Below are 14,620 nucleotides of genomic sequence, written 5' to 3'. Positions count from 1 at the left end.
GTTCAGCAGAGCCCCGGGGGGAGTGGGAGATCACAGCATGATGGACTGGACTAAGGCAGCACTTTCAGAGAAACTTTTTTAATTTATTAATATTACTCTCAGTGGAAAGGGAGCAACTAGCACTCCCCAACCCTGAACCTGCAGAGTGGGGTGTGTCTAGGGGGAGCAAAGCAGTGCAGAAATATAACTATTCCTCTGATCATAAGAAAATGGGATCTCTTGGTACCTGCAAGGAGTGTGAAGCTTTCCTAGGGATTTTGGGTAGCTTATTCTTTTTTTTCTCCCCTTTCTGGATCAGTTAAGTATTCTGAATTGTTTGCAGTTGCATTCTTCAGAATGTGTAATACTAATGTGGAGAGAGACCTTTAGTGTGTATGTAAGATATATATTTTATATAATGCTCATATATACACACACCTGCTATGTAACATGTATGCTGGGAATTACAAAGTGTGTCAGAAGGTGCAAAGAGAAGATGAGCTGTAAGTATTTTTCTTTTTATAAACTCTCCTTTTGGTTTGGAAAAAACATTGCAAAACAAACAGACACAACTGCAGTCATTTGGGGCTAAATGGGGTATTGGATCAGGTGGCTTCTGCCACTACTCACATCAGTGGGAAAGTTGGTGTCTTCATGTCTTATCCATGCAGGAATCCACTTCAATATGTCAGGTTTTCAAATGTGTTGCTATACAGGAAGCAAGTGACTGTTCTCCATTAAAAGCACTGTCTGATAGTGCAGGAAGTATTCAGGTTCTCCACTGTTCATGGAATTGATCTTGATTCACACCCACATGACAAGAAGTACACAAGAAATGCAAGACTGATGCTTGCTTTTTAGGGATCTGCCATACTATCTTTAACATGTTATTTCAAGCTGTGGCCCAGAACACTTTGCTCTGCTTTTTAGAATATTTTCAAGGTATTTCAAAAGACACTCCTTTCTGGCCCAGTATAAACAGAACTAGAATATCCAGTAGAAACCTGTCTAGCAAATGTCTGGTTCACCATTATCCTGAGTTACTTAGCCCCTCTGGATGGCTACTTGTATTTCTGTGGTTATGTAGGGTTAATGATGTTGCTGTTTGAGCTGAACTGGTCAAAATGGTGTTGCTGTTAAAATCAGGCAACTGCAGCTCCCAGTCCTAAGTGGGTTTTGTCAGGAAAGGAGAAGCTTATGACCAGAACATTCAATGCAGGGGAATATGGAAATAGTAACTATCAGCTGCAGACTTGCAGTGCAGTCTTTAGGGACATGTTAGAAATGCCATGTGCATTTTATCTGTGGTCCTCTGGTATTGTTAGCAAGGCAAGCTGGTGCCTGTAGCTGTAGTAGTAAGGTGTTGCAAATTATTGTAATTTGGAGGAGGATGGAAGTGGTTCACTGATGTAAAGAGAATGAGCTTTAGACAAATAAATGGAGTATTGACCCACTGAAGCCTTAATAGTCATGTAGAGACATTGACACATGGTGCTGTTGAGCAAAGTGCTTCTGTCAGGGTGACAGGGATAGGCATCACACAGCTTCAGATGTGCCAGCATCTTCTACAACCTCAGTTAGGAATCACTATTTTGACTGAAGGGACTAAACCTGTGGGGCACAACTAATGAGAGGACTAATAGCCACTAGGATTCTTCTTTAAGTTTAATGGAGAATTTTCTTAGAACCTTGAACCACTTCCTCAGTCTGGAACAGGGACTGTAGAGCTCTTAGATGAGCAGTCTATACCAAGACTTTCTGTTTGAAGGGCAGTATCCGAAGGGTGGGTGCAGGGAGGATGGAGGCACACGCTTTCCAGTAGTCCCAGTGACGGGATATGGGGCAATGGGCACAAGCTGGAATATGGGAAGTTCCATATAAATATGAGAGTTGTCTAGTATGAAGGTGACAGAGCACTGGAACAGGCTGCCCAGGGAAGTTGTGGAGTCCCTTTCTCTGGAGATACTCAAAACGCTGTGGAATGTGCTCCAGGCAATCCTTCTTTAGCAGGGTGATTGGGCTAGATGATCTCTAGAGGTCCCTTCCAACTCTTGACAGTTCTGTGAACAATAAGACCTTCACTGTTTTCTCTGGTTGCCAGTTCTTTTCCCAGGTGTTGGTTCTACACATCATGGAAAAGGTAGAAAAATCTCCCTGCTCTGATACTTGGAACTGGTTTCTCCTGAGATGAAGCAGAGTCCTCTGCTGTGTTTCTCCTCAGCTGTAACTGCACAGTAATCACAGCAGCAATGGTTTAACTTTTGCTGTCACTGTCTTGCAAAGATACAGTTTTAGTGAAGAAAAAAAAAGAGCCTGCACCACTACAAAGGCTGTTAGGTGACCTATGAGTGTGTTAGATCTTCTCTGTGAAGGAATCTTCTGCATGTTAAGTAGCTGAGGTGTGAGAAATTGGATTACAAACAAACCCAGGCAGTCCCAGCTCACTGTATGCTTGAATACAACACCTGAAAACCTCATCCCCTCACTCTGTGCAGTTACTGAGTCACCCTTTTGATGTGCAGAGTGACACTTCCACAGGGACAGTTGGGCTGTAAACTTCGTTCAGAGGAGTCCACTGGAGACTTGAAGTCTGTTGGCACTGAAGTATGTAAAGGATAAGGATTTGTTATATCATATAAGGCATATAACAGTATTGGTCCAGACGTGGTGCTGTCTTGGAAACTGGGAACACCAGTTGCAAATGAGCTGAGAAATTCTGATGGGTGTGGTGTTTCAAAAGCATGAGGGGCTGTGCTGGTATCCCAGTGTGGGCTAAGCTGGTTCCAGACAGCTGCCTATTCCATACCTCAGCATCAGTGGAGCCACTGATCTGGTGAGTGCTTTTACCTTAGTCTCAGATTTCTTATATGCACTTTTGTTCAAGTTGTGTACAGTGTGGGTTTATCTGCCAAGTCCATGGCTCACTAGTTAAAAAATGGGTCATTTCTTTTTATCTTGGCCTGAAAAGCTATGGCAGTAGTCTGAAAGTGCTTTGAGAAGAGCTTTTTTCCCAAGTTCAGACCTGAGCAGTCAGCTATACAACCAGCTTCAGCTGGCATTTCATGTAGGATGTGAACCAGCAGTGCCACAGTAACTAATCAGACCCAAGTGTTAGTTAAGATACTGAATGTGGATGTATGAGTGAAAAAACAGTGATGCAAGGTTCTTACTGCAGCTATTTCCAAAGTGAATTTCCACTTTCTCTGGGGGAATTCTTTAGAGCAGGCTGAAAAATGTGTCTTGCTGGATTGGGTGGTGGCTGGGATGTTGGAGGATGGAGAGGATGGCTGCAGCTGTGCTGCTCACCCAGCACTGGGAGCTGCATTGCAAAAGGAGGAGGGATTCCCTCTCCCTTCCTCCCAAGGTAAATCCACATCTGCATGACTGGCAAGTGCAGGCTCAGTTGCTAGTGAAAAGCTGCAGCTTAGAGCTCACCCAGCAGGATAATCACAGCCCTTGCCTTTCAGGTGCTGATGGCTGGTAGGAAGATTTGTCTTTCAGAGAGAGAGAAAGTAGAACTGCTTGTGGCTTAGGATTGTTCTGGGATACAGCCTGACTTTCCTGTCTCTGCCTTTTACTGAAGTGAGCAGCTACAACAGTCACCCTGTGAGTACACAGAGTAATGACAAGACTCCTGGAAAGGCAGACCTGGAGTGATGCAGAGTAAGGGGCTGTGAATGCATTGCTGTGTGTTGCTACAGTGGAGCACTCTGCACCCTCTGCAGCCAAAACAGAGCTGGGTTCAGTGTTCAGTTGTAATGCAGGTTATGCCCTGATAAATCCCTGCTAATGATGACATGCAAATGCCACTGAGGCATTCCTTCCTGCTGTCATCCAGAGGAAGCCTCCTTGCAGCACAACTGCCAGACTCTTGCATTCTTCAGGCTTAAAAATGTTTTCCTTGATGGTTCATCAAGATATGTATTAAAAGAAACCAAGACATAATGGGGTCATCTGGAATGTTGCTGCTGCTTGTTCCAAATGTAGCAGTTTGAGTTGAAGAAGCCACATGCTGTCCTGTTAAGATGCTGTTTCATGTTGTCATCTAACTCAGCATGTCCTGCTCTGTGCAGTGCATTGTTCAGTCTTTCTCTCCAGCCCAGTGCCTTGCTCCTGGATTGCCATGCTAGCATACCCTGGGAGCATGTTGTAAAAATTTGCTGCATTGCAGTATTTTGTCTTGGAGCAAGAAATGTGGGAGAGATTTTTCTAAGCCAAGTGGACTCTCTCTCACATGAGTGTTCATCCACTTGAGCACTGACATTCCTTCTGGCCATGAAAGGGCATGTTCTCATCACTCACATGTGGTGAAAGTCCAATGGAAGATTTTTAGCATGTGAAATCTTTTTTTTTCCTTCCAGTATGCTCCTCTTAGAGAAGGGAAATGCAGTCTGGCCAGGGGCAATCAAATCAACAAGCAAGGGCTGGTAAAGAAGGTGTTGAGAACCTCTTCCTTTTCAGTGGTGTTGGTGATTAATTCACTTCTTCTGTTTAACAATGGACCAATGTTTTCCTTCTGTTTCTGCTTGTTGGTTACATACCTGAAGCACCTTTCCAGTAAAGTCTGCTGAAAAGCACATCTGAGAATTTGTTTCAACAACTGTCTGGAGAAGGATGGCAGCATGAAACCAAGTATGTAAATGCAGTTAGTTTAAAATTCCTAGTGCATATCAAAGCACAAATGCTCTTTGTTCCACTCTTCCTTAAGCTGGCATGTATGGCTGCTTGTGAGATGTACCTGGTCCAGTCTGGAGATGGGTGTGCTGCCTGTGCTGGAAGTGAACTGGTGTGAGGAGAGACAGTGCTGGGGAAGCAGTAGAACATCTTTCTTCCATGGCTCCATTCCTGGGGATGCAAGGTAGTTGAAACAAACTCAGCTGTCACTACAAGCACACTGACAGCAAGAGGCAGGATGTGAGGGTATCTGAATGATCCCAATGCTCTTTTTGGACAGGCTTAGGTAATGTGCTGCTGGGATGATGGAAATAAGTGAGGTAGCACTCAGAGCTCTTCAGCTCTAGAACTATTCTGAGGCAATCACACACTAATGATGCACCAGTTGCCACAGCAATAACTGTTGTCACAACAATATGGAAAACTTGAGTGATTCCCATGGGGGAAAAAAAAACACAACACATTGGCAATTGGTGCTCTGGTCACAAAATACTCCAGGAGGGAAGTCAGAAGTGTAGGTGTTGAAGAGAAGGAAACCCTTAATTCTCTAGTCTGCCTGGTTTGTCTCCTTTAGTTTAACCTGTCAGGAGAGCTAACAGTGTTCCTACTTGGAAGAAAATGTTTTATTAAATCTGTGTCATGATCTCCATTTCAGTCATAAAATGTTTCCCCATTTTTCACCTTTGGAAAAAGAGCATGGATCTCCTCTGCACTGGATGGAAGGTATGGGGTGATGTTTGAAACACTGTCTAAAACCTGTGACTTCAAGTGTAACTTCAGTAACCTGAACATTTCATGAAGACTGAGGTGATGGTGCCCAGAGACACTTAACCAATGTTGTTGTGTCCCCTGGGGTTGATTTGCTGAAAACATTGTTCTAAATTGAATTAATCTGGCTTTTAATGTAGCCACTGGGTGTGATGCTGGTTTGGGTTTATTAATCACTTTCACTTAGCACTACTGGGAAGCTGTGGATTTTCCCCCTTGCAGTTTGTCACTTGGATATAGCAATGGTCCTTTCAGAGCTCTGCACCAGATGTATTTGCAAGTGGATGAAACAGCATATAAGGAAACCAGAGGTATTAACCTGTGTATGAAGTGGTGATACTGGAAGACAGTGGCTGAGAAAAGTCACTCCTTGTAGGTTGACTGGGTCCAGAACCCATTTATGTTTTGACTGCAGCTATCCTGTAGAAAGGACAATTCCTAATAAGTACTTCCCTGTGGGATTTCACTCAGCATTGTGCTCTCTGTGTAGTAGAGCCCCATCTCCACATGATCAGGATCACTTTGTCTTGTGGCTGGATATTGGGATGGTACCTGTTCTGTCAAAACAGAATATGGGTCTAAATAGCTTCCCTTTCCCTTTAGTGTAACTATTAATAATTAATTCTATATCCTCTTGTGTCATTAAGCAGCTTTAGGGCATCTTGTACAATGTAGTTCTGCATTCATTTAATAAATGACCTCCAAAAGAACTCACTTTCCTGTACAGCGAGGTTCAGTTCCAGGGTTTTTGGTGACCTGTACATATCTATTCCTCAGTTCATGTTCAGATGTACAAATGGATTTTTTCAGTATTTTTTTAAACTTTATTAAAAGACCAAGAAGCAGTATTTGAAGAGAGGCAAGGTGGATACAAATCAGACTGGTCTGTGTAACTTGGTTTCCCTGCTGTGATGCAAAAGTGTAAAATAAAGATTGACCAGAAAGAAGTTGAATGCATCTCATTTTCTGCTTCTGAACTGCTAGCAACCAAGCTGACCTGTTGATTCTGAAGTCTGCTTTTTCCCATGCCTGACTCCCATGTGCAGCCAGTAACATCTGCATCATGGATACAGGGCCAAGGCACAGAAAACCTTGGATACCCATGACCTGTGGGAAAAGCCTTCCTGTCAGGGACTCACAGTGAGGCTCCAAGTGCCTTTCCTTCAGCTGAAAGACCTCCAGGTACTGCAGCTGTGCTCCTATGTGCTGAACTCCTCTCTTTGCCTTTTCTTTTTGGTGAGCTGAGCTACTGCTGTGGTTTTTGTGGAGGAGTTTCCAGTGGATGGGAATGTTTCTCACATCTCTGCAGTCTTGGACAGGCAGGAAGGTGGGTGCATCCAGGGCTTGTCACTGCTGGCCAGGGTTGTGATCTCATTCCACAGGGCTTGGTGTCAGCTTGTCATGCAAGGGAGGAAAAGGAGCTTGTCCTTTGAACCTTGGTGACCAGATACAAATTAAGGTTAGAAACCTGTGTTTCAAGTAATACCATTTATTTCAAGTAATATGCTTTGTGGATTTGGCCATGTTATCTCAAAGGGGCAGGTCCTTGACCTGTTTGGACTGAGGGTGATTTGGGACTGTTGTGGCTGTTCCCTTCCTTATGATGTCAGGATCCAACCATGCATTTCAGTTCTGCAAGGTGGTTGGGTTGGCAGGCATGAGAAGGGCAAAGTATTTCTGTGAACTGCTTGTCTTGGTAATCCCCTACCCCTCAAAAGTACGTGTCCCTCATAAAATGTAGGTCTTCAAGATGTTTCTTACAGTTTAGCCTCTAGTTCTCTTCCTACTACAAAGGATTAATGCCAAAAATAGCCTGTGTTCTGTACCCTGCAAATCCCAAGCAGCCAGTTCTGTGTTACCTCAAGCCTTTGGTGGGTGGTGGTGTACTAAGAAACTATAAATTATAAACAGTACATGGGTTTGGGACTTGATAATACTCTGCTCTGGAATAAAACAAACTTTGTGTGGTGAAGGTGATGGTTGTTGCACTAGGTAGCCTACATCTGTCTCATGCAGATGGTACTTGGATGTCAAGTTTCTCCAAACTCAACAGCCTCTGCCTTTTCCCTCTCCTATATGTCTGGCCTTAAAACATCACAGCAGCCAAACTCCTCCCAGCTCTAAGTGCCCAGAGCTCCAGGGGAGTTCACTGCCCTGGGCTGAAAAATTGCTCAGCTGCGATGAAAGGTGAAATATTAAAGGAGGGGTGTGTGAAGTGGGTCTAGATTGTAGGAGGACTCACCTGAGATTTGAGACCAAGTGTTGGTTCTGTGGGAAAAACCGTGATTTCTGATTGTCCTCTCCAGGGAGAAGACAAAGCCCCTCATTGCAATGGAGCTCCTAGTATTAAGGAGCTCAGTTGCAAGCAGATATTGGTAGACTTTTACAGGGGAGAGAACAAAACCAAGAGCCTTAAAAACGTTTTCCTCAGTGTGCTGTGTTTGGATGCAATTTTGTAGGTGTTTTCCTGTCCAGGGGAGGTAAATTGTTCTACCTGCTTGAAGAATTTTCTTCTAGTGTCTGAAATTCTGAGCTGCTGCTTGATCATTTGCTGCTCCTTGTTGTGTTCCAAGCTACCTGCTGTCAGTGCTCTTGCTGTAGCAAGATTATCTTCACCACTGCAAAGAGCTGCCTTCTCTTTAAATCTTGCTTTTACCTTCCTTTGCCTCCTGACTGACAGACTCTAATGAGCAGGAGTGTGTTATAGTGCCCTGTGGAGTGAGTGGTCAATAAAAACAAATTGCTTTGTACAGAAGAGGTAATAACATGGCTTGTATTGGCACAGCTGATCCTGATAGTGGGCTCCTCAGTCAGGAGACAAGGGCTTTCATGTGTTTTAAGTAGTAACAAATGCATAGCATCTCTTTATTCTCTCCCCTCTTATTCATGGAAAATAAGGTGGCTTGGGGAGATGCTGCTTTCCTGTGATTTTTCTCCCCTGTGGAATATTTTTAGTGGAGTGGCTGAAATACAACACACAAGATGGCTCTTGTATTGCCGAAAAAAATAAACTGGCATGCAAGATGAGGCTGTTAGAGTGGTGGGAAGTGGCATAGGTGAGGATGAGGCTGCAGGAGATGGCTTAAAACTCCTTTTACTGCTCCCTCTTGGAATGATTGCACTGAGCTCAGCAAGAGGCTTCCAGCATCCTCAATGAGGAGCAGTTAACATGGGGCTCCTGCAGCAAGGGTAAGGATGTCAATAAAGGGCTTTTTTTTTGTCCCTGAGGATGCTGTTTTGCAGTGCTGATCTGTAATGTTTTCAGTCCTGAGTCATTTCTGTAGGGTGGCACAACATCCCATGGGCTGCCTAACACCCAAAAAATGTGTGCACCCACCACTTACTGAGGAGGGGGAAGAGGAATTGTCAGTGCCTCAGGTGCTTGGTTCTGCAGGAGCTCTGTGAACTCAAAGCATGCAAAACCCTCCCCAGCTGTGAAGGTACTGATCTACATCTCCTGGGAGAAGCCAAACTTGTTCATTTAGGATGGATCTCATACCAGGAGGAGGCAGTAGCCAAGTTGGAGGGGCTATAAAGAACAGCTGCAGTGACTGAAGATGGCAAGAATTAAAGCTGGAAGCCTGACTAAGTGATGATTAAAGCCAGCCAAGGAGATGCAGCTACAAAATGGTTGCAGGGAGGGTAACCACAGAAATGGGTGGGGAATTAATTACTGTGGCTGAAGGTCTGGGCTATGGAGAGGAAGAAAAAGGAAAAGAAGATGTAAGGAGAAACCTTTTGCCAATGAACTAGGCTTGGCTGTAAACAATTTCCCTGGAGAAATTGATGCAGTTGTGTTGTTTTAGATAATCTACACTAGACTGGACAAATCATTGTTAAATATACTGTAGGGAATGACCCCTTATGGGCTGTGAGCTGGATGAAATCCCTGACTCGGGCTGTTTCCATTTGCTTATCTCTCTGTGAAGTACACTGTGTGCATCATTGCTGGTTTGGGGGCTCATTTTGTTTTACTATTAAACCTTGAAGATGCCTTGAGTGAGCTCGGCTGCTCCACAGGAGGAGCATCGAAGTGCTCTGTTAAAATGAAGTTGGTACATGTGTCCCCTAACCTGTGTTCCTGGCAAGTCAGGGTTTAAACTGTTGGTTCTAAAACTGAGCAGAAGTATCTGTTGGAATTTACCAAGCACACAACACCCCTATCTTGCCATGAATCAGAGCAGCCTCAGGGGAGCAAGGGTTCAACCTCTTATAGCAATGAAATTTGAAGAGAAGGTGCAGGATGGTTTAGTATGAATGGGTTTGGAGTTGTTGATTTTTCATTTTTTAATGACTGCAGGGTTTGGGTGGACAGGCTTCACTGCTGGCAGTTCCAGAGCTTGCTCAAGAGGTTTGTCTCATCTGAAAATCAGAGCAGGTCAGCAGTGACCAGCCCCAGCAGCTGCTCCGTGGTGGGGCTGTGCAGGCAGCAGACATCCCTGCACCAAGGAGCTGACACTGATATGACTCAGGAATAATTTTGAAGGAGGCTGAGTGCTGGCTGGCTCCTGGTGTGGGCACCCCCACAGCAGTGCCCCTGTGCCCACTGTGAGTGCTCTCAGCTGGGCAGAGAATGGACAAGGGCATTGAGCTGCCTTCAGAGTGAAAGTCTGGGCAGGAAAGCAGAGCTGGCAGCTGCATCCCTTCCCTTCCTTTTGAAGGTTCTTATTCATATATTTTCTATATATATTTATAAATATATATTATATTTATAAATATTTATGTATAATATTTATTTATAAATACATGTATTTGTAATATCTATTTAAACAAAAACACTTCTACAACACCTCCCCATCCTGGCAGTTTTAAAGATACTTCTCTCAAAGAGGGTTTGATGGGGGGGGGGGTGAGTGGAGAAAAAATACCTGCTGAAGCTGGGCAGCAGAACTGATGAGGTGCTCACATAACCTTGTAGAGTGCATCCAGCCCCTCCTGCAGTGCCGGTGGATGCTGCGGGGTGTCTGTGCTGCAAAAAGCTGCTGCTCCCTCCGTGACTGATCTTACCCCGGCAGCCACAACCGCAGCACTTGCTGGGGTGTCTTAAGAGGAGCCTTTTCTGTCCCTGAACAGACGAGCTGCCGGCTCCGTGCACCCAGCCTTGTTTGCAGGCTCGAGGCTGAGCTCTGCTGCTCCTGCAGGAGCAGGCAAAAAAAGGTGGTTTCCCAATTCCCAGCTGTGATTTGTGATGTGCCACGAAGGGAGGTGGCAACACCTCCCGCCGGGCTTGGTCTCAGCCAACTGCTCAGGGCACAGGGCAGGGAGAACAGCCAGGAGTTCACCACAGCCACCCTTCCCGGCTTCCAGCATTAGCATGACAATTACAGCCCCAGACGCTGCAAAGAGAAAACTGTATTTTAAAAAATAATGTACTTGAAATGAGCAGAGAAATGTAATGGAGTAGCAAATTGTGATGCTTAGCGTGTTGACTTCGTGTCAGTCTTGACAGGCAGCTGGATGTGCAGCCCTGGCACACTCCATCTCCAGACCTTCCTCTGTTTAGCCATCTTTTCAACATGTGTAATTCTGTTTCCTCGGGAAAGAGCCTGCAGGGCATTTTTTTTTCCACTCACCCAGAAACTTCATGTTTGGTTTCTGATGTGTTTTCTGTTGGCAATAAAATGCTGTGCTAGCTGAAATTAATGTCTTTTGGTGCTAGTCAGTGGGGCTGCTTGCTAGAGTTCCAGCCTTGGAGTGTTTTGGGTTATAAATCTTGATTTCTGAGGTTTTCTTGCTTGGCTGAATATAGCTCAGCTATCAAAACAGTTACAACAGTAGCTGCCGGCACTTGGTGCTTGCTGTGGCCTGCAGTGAAACCAGGGGTGAAGCAGCAGCAGCATCTTGTCAATCTTAGAAGAGCTTCAGGAGTGCACTGGTTGATGACCTCAAAGCTGTGAAGTCCCATTTCAAGTCTTGGACTCAGGCACACATGTAAAATTGTTGTAACCTAGATGATGCCTGGGAAGCTGAGGCAGGGGTGAGGATGCACCCAGGACTAGCTGATGAATTCCTGCATTCCCTGTCTGGGGCTCTTGCTCCAGGATGTTGAACTCACTCTACTCACATTATTTTCAAATCCCCTCCAAAAGCAACTACTTTGGTGGCTGTGCCAGCAGTGACCAGGGCTTCTCTGGTGGAGCAGCCAGCTCTGATGCCAATAATTTCTTTGGCTCGTTTTCTGACTGAGTCAGATCACTCAAGCACCTTAAAATAGCCACTATTTTTGTAGTTGATATAATTAATCTCATGTGTGTGGATGTTCCTTCCCCATCCTAGGCTCTGAGGCTTCACCACTCCCTTGCTGACCAACTCCCTGCCTTGGCACAAGAAAGCTTTTAGCAGAACTTGGCTTTTTCTTGGAAAAAGCACAAAGTAGGGGCTGTGTGAGCTCTGCTTGCTGAGGTCACTGCCAGGCAAAGGCTATTTTCCTTTGCTGCTGCCATCTCCAGTGTCAAATTCCTTGCTTCACATGGTTTGTTCTTTTTTAGAGCACCTCCTCCATCTGCTTTTGCATGGTGGATGTGGAAGGGAGATGTTCACAAGCTGACAGGTCTGGGGCCACAAAGATGGCAGGAACAAATGGATGTGTGGGTTTAGTGGTGCACTAGGAAAAAGGGGGTTGGTGTGAGGGAACACTGTGTGAAGACTCATCCAGCTCTGGGAAGGGGAGGAGAGAGGAAGGGGATGGGCTGAATCTCTCTCCTCCCCTTCCCAGGTCAGTTCCTTCACCAATGCCCATCCGAAAGTGGAAGTGTGTGATGTTGCCCTGTCCCATGTTTCCAGCCCCACTGATGGCTCCCGAGGTGGGGTACAGAGGGTGCTGTGCTGTTGTAGTGTTTTACTACTGATTTTTCAGGTCTGAGCACATCAGCAGGCAGGAGAGGAAAGAAAAAGGCCTTCTGAGACGAAGCAAAGCAAGCAGCCTGCTGGAGCAGGGGCCTGATCCCTGCTGGTTCCATGCAGCCCCCTTCCCACGAGGTGACTGTCACCCCAACAATTAAATCCGCCAGGCCATGTTGGGGAAAGCCCCTGTGCTGCCATCTGAGGATGCTTATTGAGTGCACTGAGGGTGCTGAGCCCACGTGGAACCAAAGGCTGCGTGGCTGAGCCTGACAGACTTGCTGTGTCCTGGGGAAAAAGAGCTCACTGGTTTCATTAAACACTTTATCCAAGGAAGGAAGAGCTTTCTGCAGCCATGGAAGTGACTGAGCAGCCTGTGCAGCTCCCAGGTTTTGCAGTCAGAGTGTGGAGTGTCCTCGGATGCCATCCCAGCCTCTGGTGCTGGTGTGGCCAGAGGCAGTGGTTTCCCTGTAAGCAGACCCCCACTCCTACACCAACAGCCAATAGTGCCCAGGGAATGATCATTTCTGTGGCAGCGTGTTGCACTAGGGTGAACAGATGCTGGGTGCAGCACAGGGAGATGCTTCATCACAAATTTGGGGCTGGGCAGGCTGTGAGGTTGTGCTGACAGGGGGGGGATGTGAGCACAGCCTGGGCTGCACTGGGAGATGTAAGCAGACCCCCACTCCTACACCAACAGCCAATAGTGCCCAGGGAATGATCATTTCTGTGGCAGCGTGTTGCACTAGGGTGAACAGATGCTGGGTGCAGCACAGGGAGATGCTTCATCACAAATTTGGGGCTGGGCAGGCTGTGAGGTTGTGCTGACAGGGGGGGGATGTGAGCACAGCCTGGGCTGCACTGGGAGAGAGAGGCAGGGGGATCTGCAAAGTGAAACTGCTCCCAGGGACTGGCCCTGTGCTGGATTTTCCTCTTTAGCCAACAACTCTGCTGCTTTCCTGGTGCACTGACCACATTCAGCTGGACAGGATTGTTTTGTGCCCCAGTCTCTGTTCAGATTTCAATCCTGCCAACTCCAGGAGTCTTTCTAGGCTGGGGTTGTGTTTCTCTGGCTGTAGAAAAGTCCCTGCCACTCAGAAAATGCCACTGGTGGTGTTATTTAAGCAATAATGGGGTTAAAGCTAGTAATTGGGAAGAGAAAGTGACTGCCTTGCACAGTTTCCTATTACTTTTCTCTCGTCTGTGTGATCTGAGCTCTGAGTGTTCCCCGTGGTGGAGGCAGGGTAGAGTTTTAAATAGAATTAAATCCCTTTAACATCAGTTTTGCATCAGCAGAGCTTGTGCTAAAATGCCTGTGCTGCACAGGGAGGGCTTGGGAAGTTAGGGAAGGCTTGGGAAGTTAGCCTTGCTTATCACCCTAGCCAGGCACAGGGCAAATTGTGCTCTGAACACAGCAGGACAACCCTGCTGGGGCTGCAAATGATGGGAAACGTGGCAAAAAATGGTATTTTGCTGAGGGGCAGTGAAGGAAAGGGCTGCACAGGCCACATTGCAGTGGATTTGGAGACCAAATTAAAATCTGGTGGGGCCTGAGTTGCACAGAGGCCTTTGTCCCTAAAAGCTGTACCGATGTCGATGGCCACTGGGAGGGATGCTGGAGCCCTGCTGGCTTCTCTGAGCCATGTGCTGCAAACCCCCTGTCTCTGTGCCCTTCATCCCCCCGGGTGTGCTGCTGCTGTGTGCCCAAGCTGGGCTGCGGTGATGGTGTTTTTTTACAAGCTTCTGCCTCAATAAGCTCGTTTGTGGAAGGCTGAGTAACACAGGAGTGTGCATTTTAGAAACATCTACCTGGGGAGCGTCTCCCTGGAGCAGCGAGTGTCACGGAACCCTTTGCTGGGGGGGAAAAAAAAAAAGGTGCAGAGACAAGTGTTAGATGAGCTGTGCTCCTCCCCTCCTTTGCCAATACCCGGGGTGTTTTGTGCTGAGCTCTGGGCAGGTTTGACTGTTTGTTCCCTCCTTGGCTGCTGCCACCGGAGCCCGGGCGTGCCCGGGCAGCTCCGGCAGGGCCTCCATTGCAACCGGGCCGGGAAGGAAACCGTGTTTATTGTTGTGCATCGGTACAGCTACTGAACGTGAGCACACACACCCCGGGAGATTTTGCAGAGGGCATGAAGCCCTGCACGGATTTGAGGTGGGGAAGAGCCGCGTGCTGCTGCTCTCAGCGCCGGGTTGGATTCCTGGCTGTGCCGCAAACCCCCGAGGGGTTGGATCCCGGGGGTTTTTAGCTTGGTTTCCACATCCACGTGGCAGGGAACGAACGGAAGCTCCCGAGAGCCCTGAGGAGCAGCCAGGAATTGGGGGACGCTTCTGCCGTTGGTGTTGGTGTCCCGGCAAGGTC

At 46.8% G+C, this 14,620-nt stretch overlaps 1 protein-coding gene across 1 annotated transcript in view; it reads left to right on the top strand.

Annotated features, from left to right (window-relative positions):
- GPR107 (G protein-coupled receptor 107) overlaps positions 1–485 on the top strand; it is a 29,095-nt gene extending 28,610 nt beyond the window's left edge. Inside the window, 1 exon segment of the mRNA XM_009998992.1 lies at positions 3–485. Within this exon segment, the coding sequence (XP_009997294.1) occupies positions 3–41 (39 nt within the window). The 3' untranslated portion in view covers positions 42–485.
- The last annotated feature ends 14,135 nt before the right edge of the window (positions 486–14,620 follow it).

Source organism: Chaetura pelagica, unplaced genomic scaffold (genome assembly GCF_000747805.2).
Source record: "Chaetura pelagica isolate M959 unplaced genomic scaffold, ChaPel_1.0 scaffold405, whole genome shotgun sequence".
NCBI classification, from domain to species: Eukaryota; Metazoa; Chordata; class Aves; order Apodiformes; family Apodidae; genus Chaetura; species Chaetura pelagica.
Note: the sequence above shows the minus strand (reverse complement) of the source record. Positions and strands in the feature narration are given on the sequence as shown.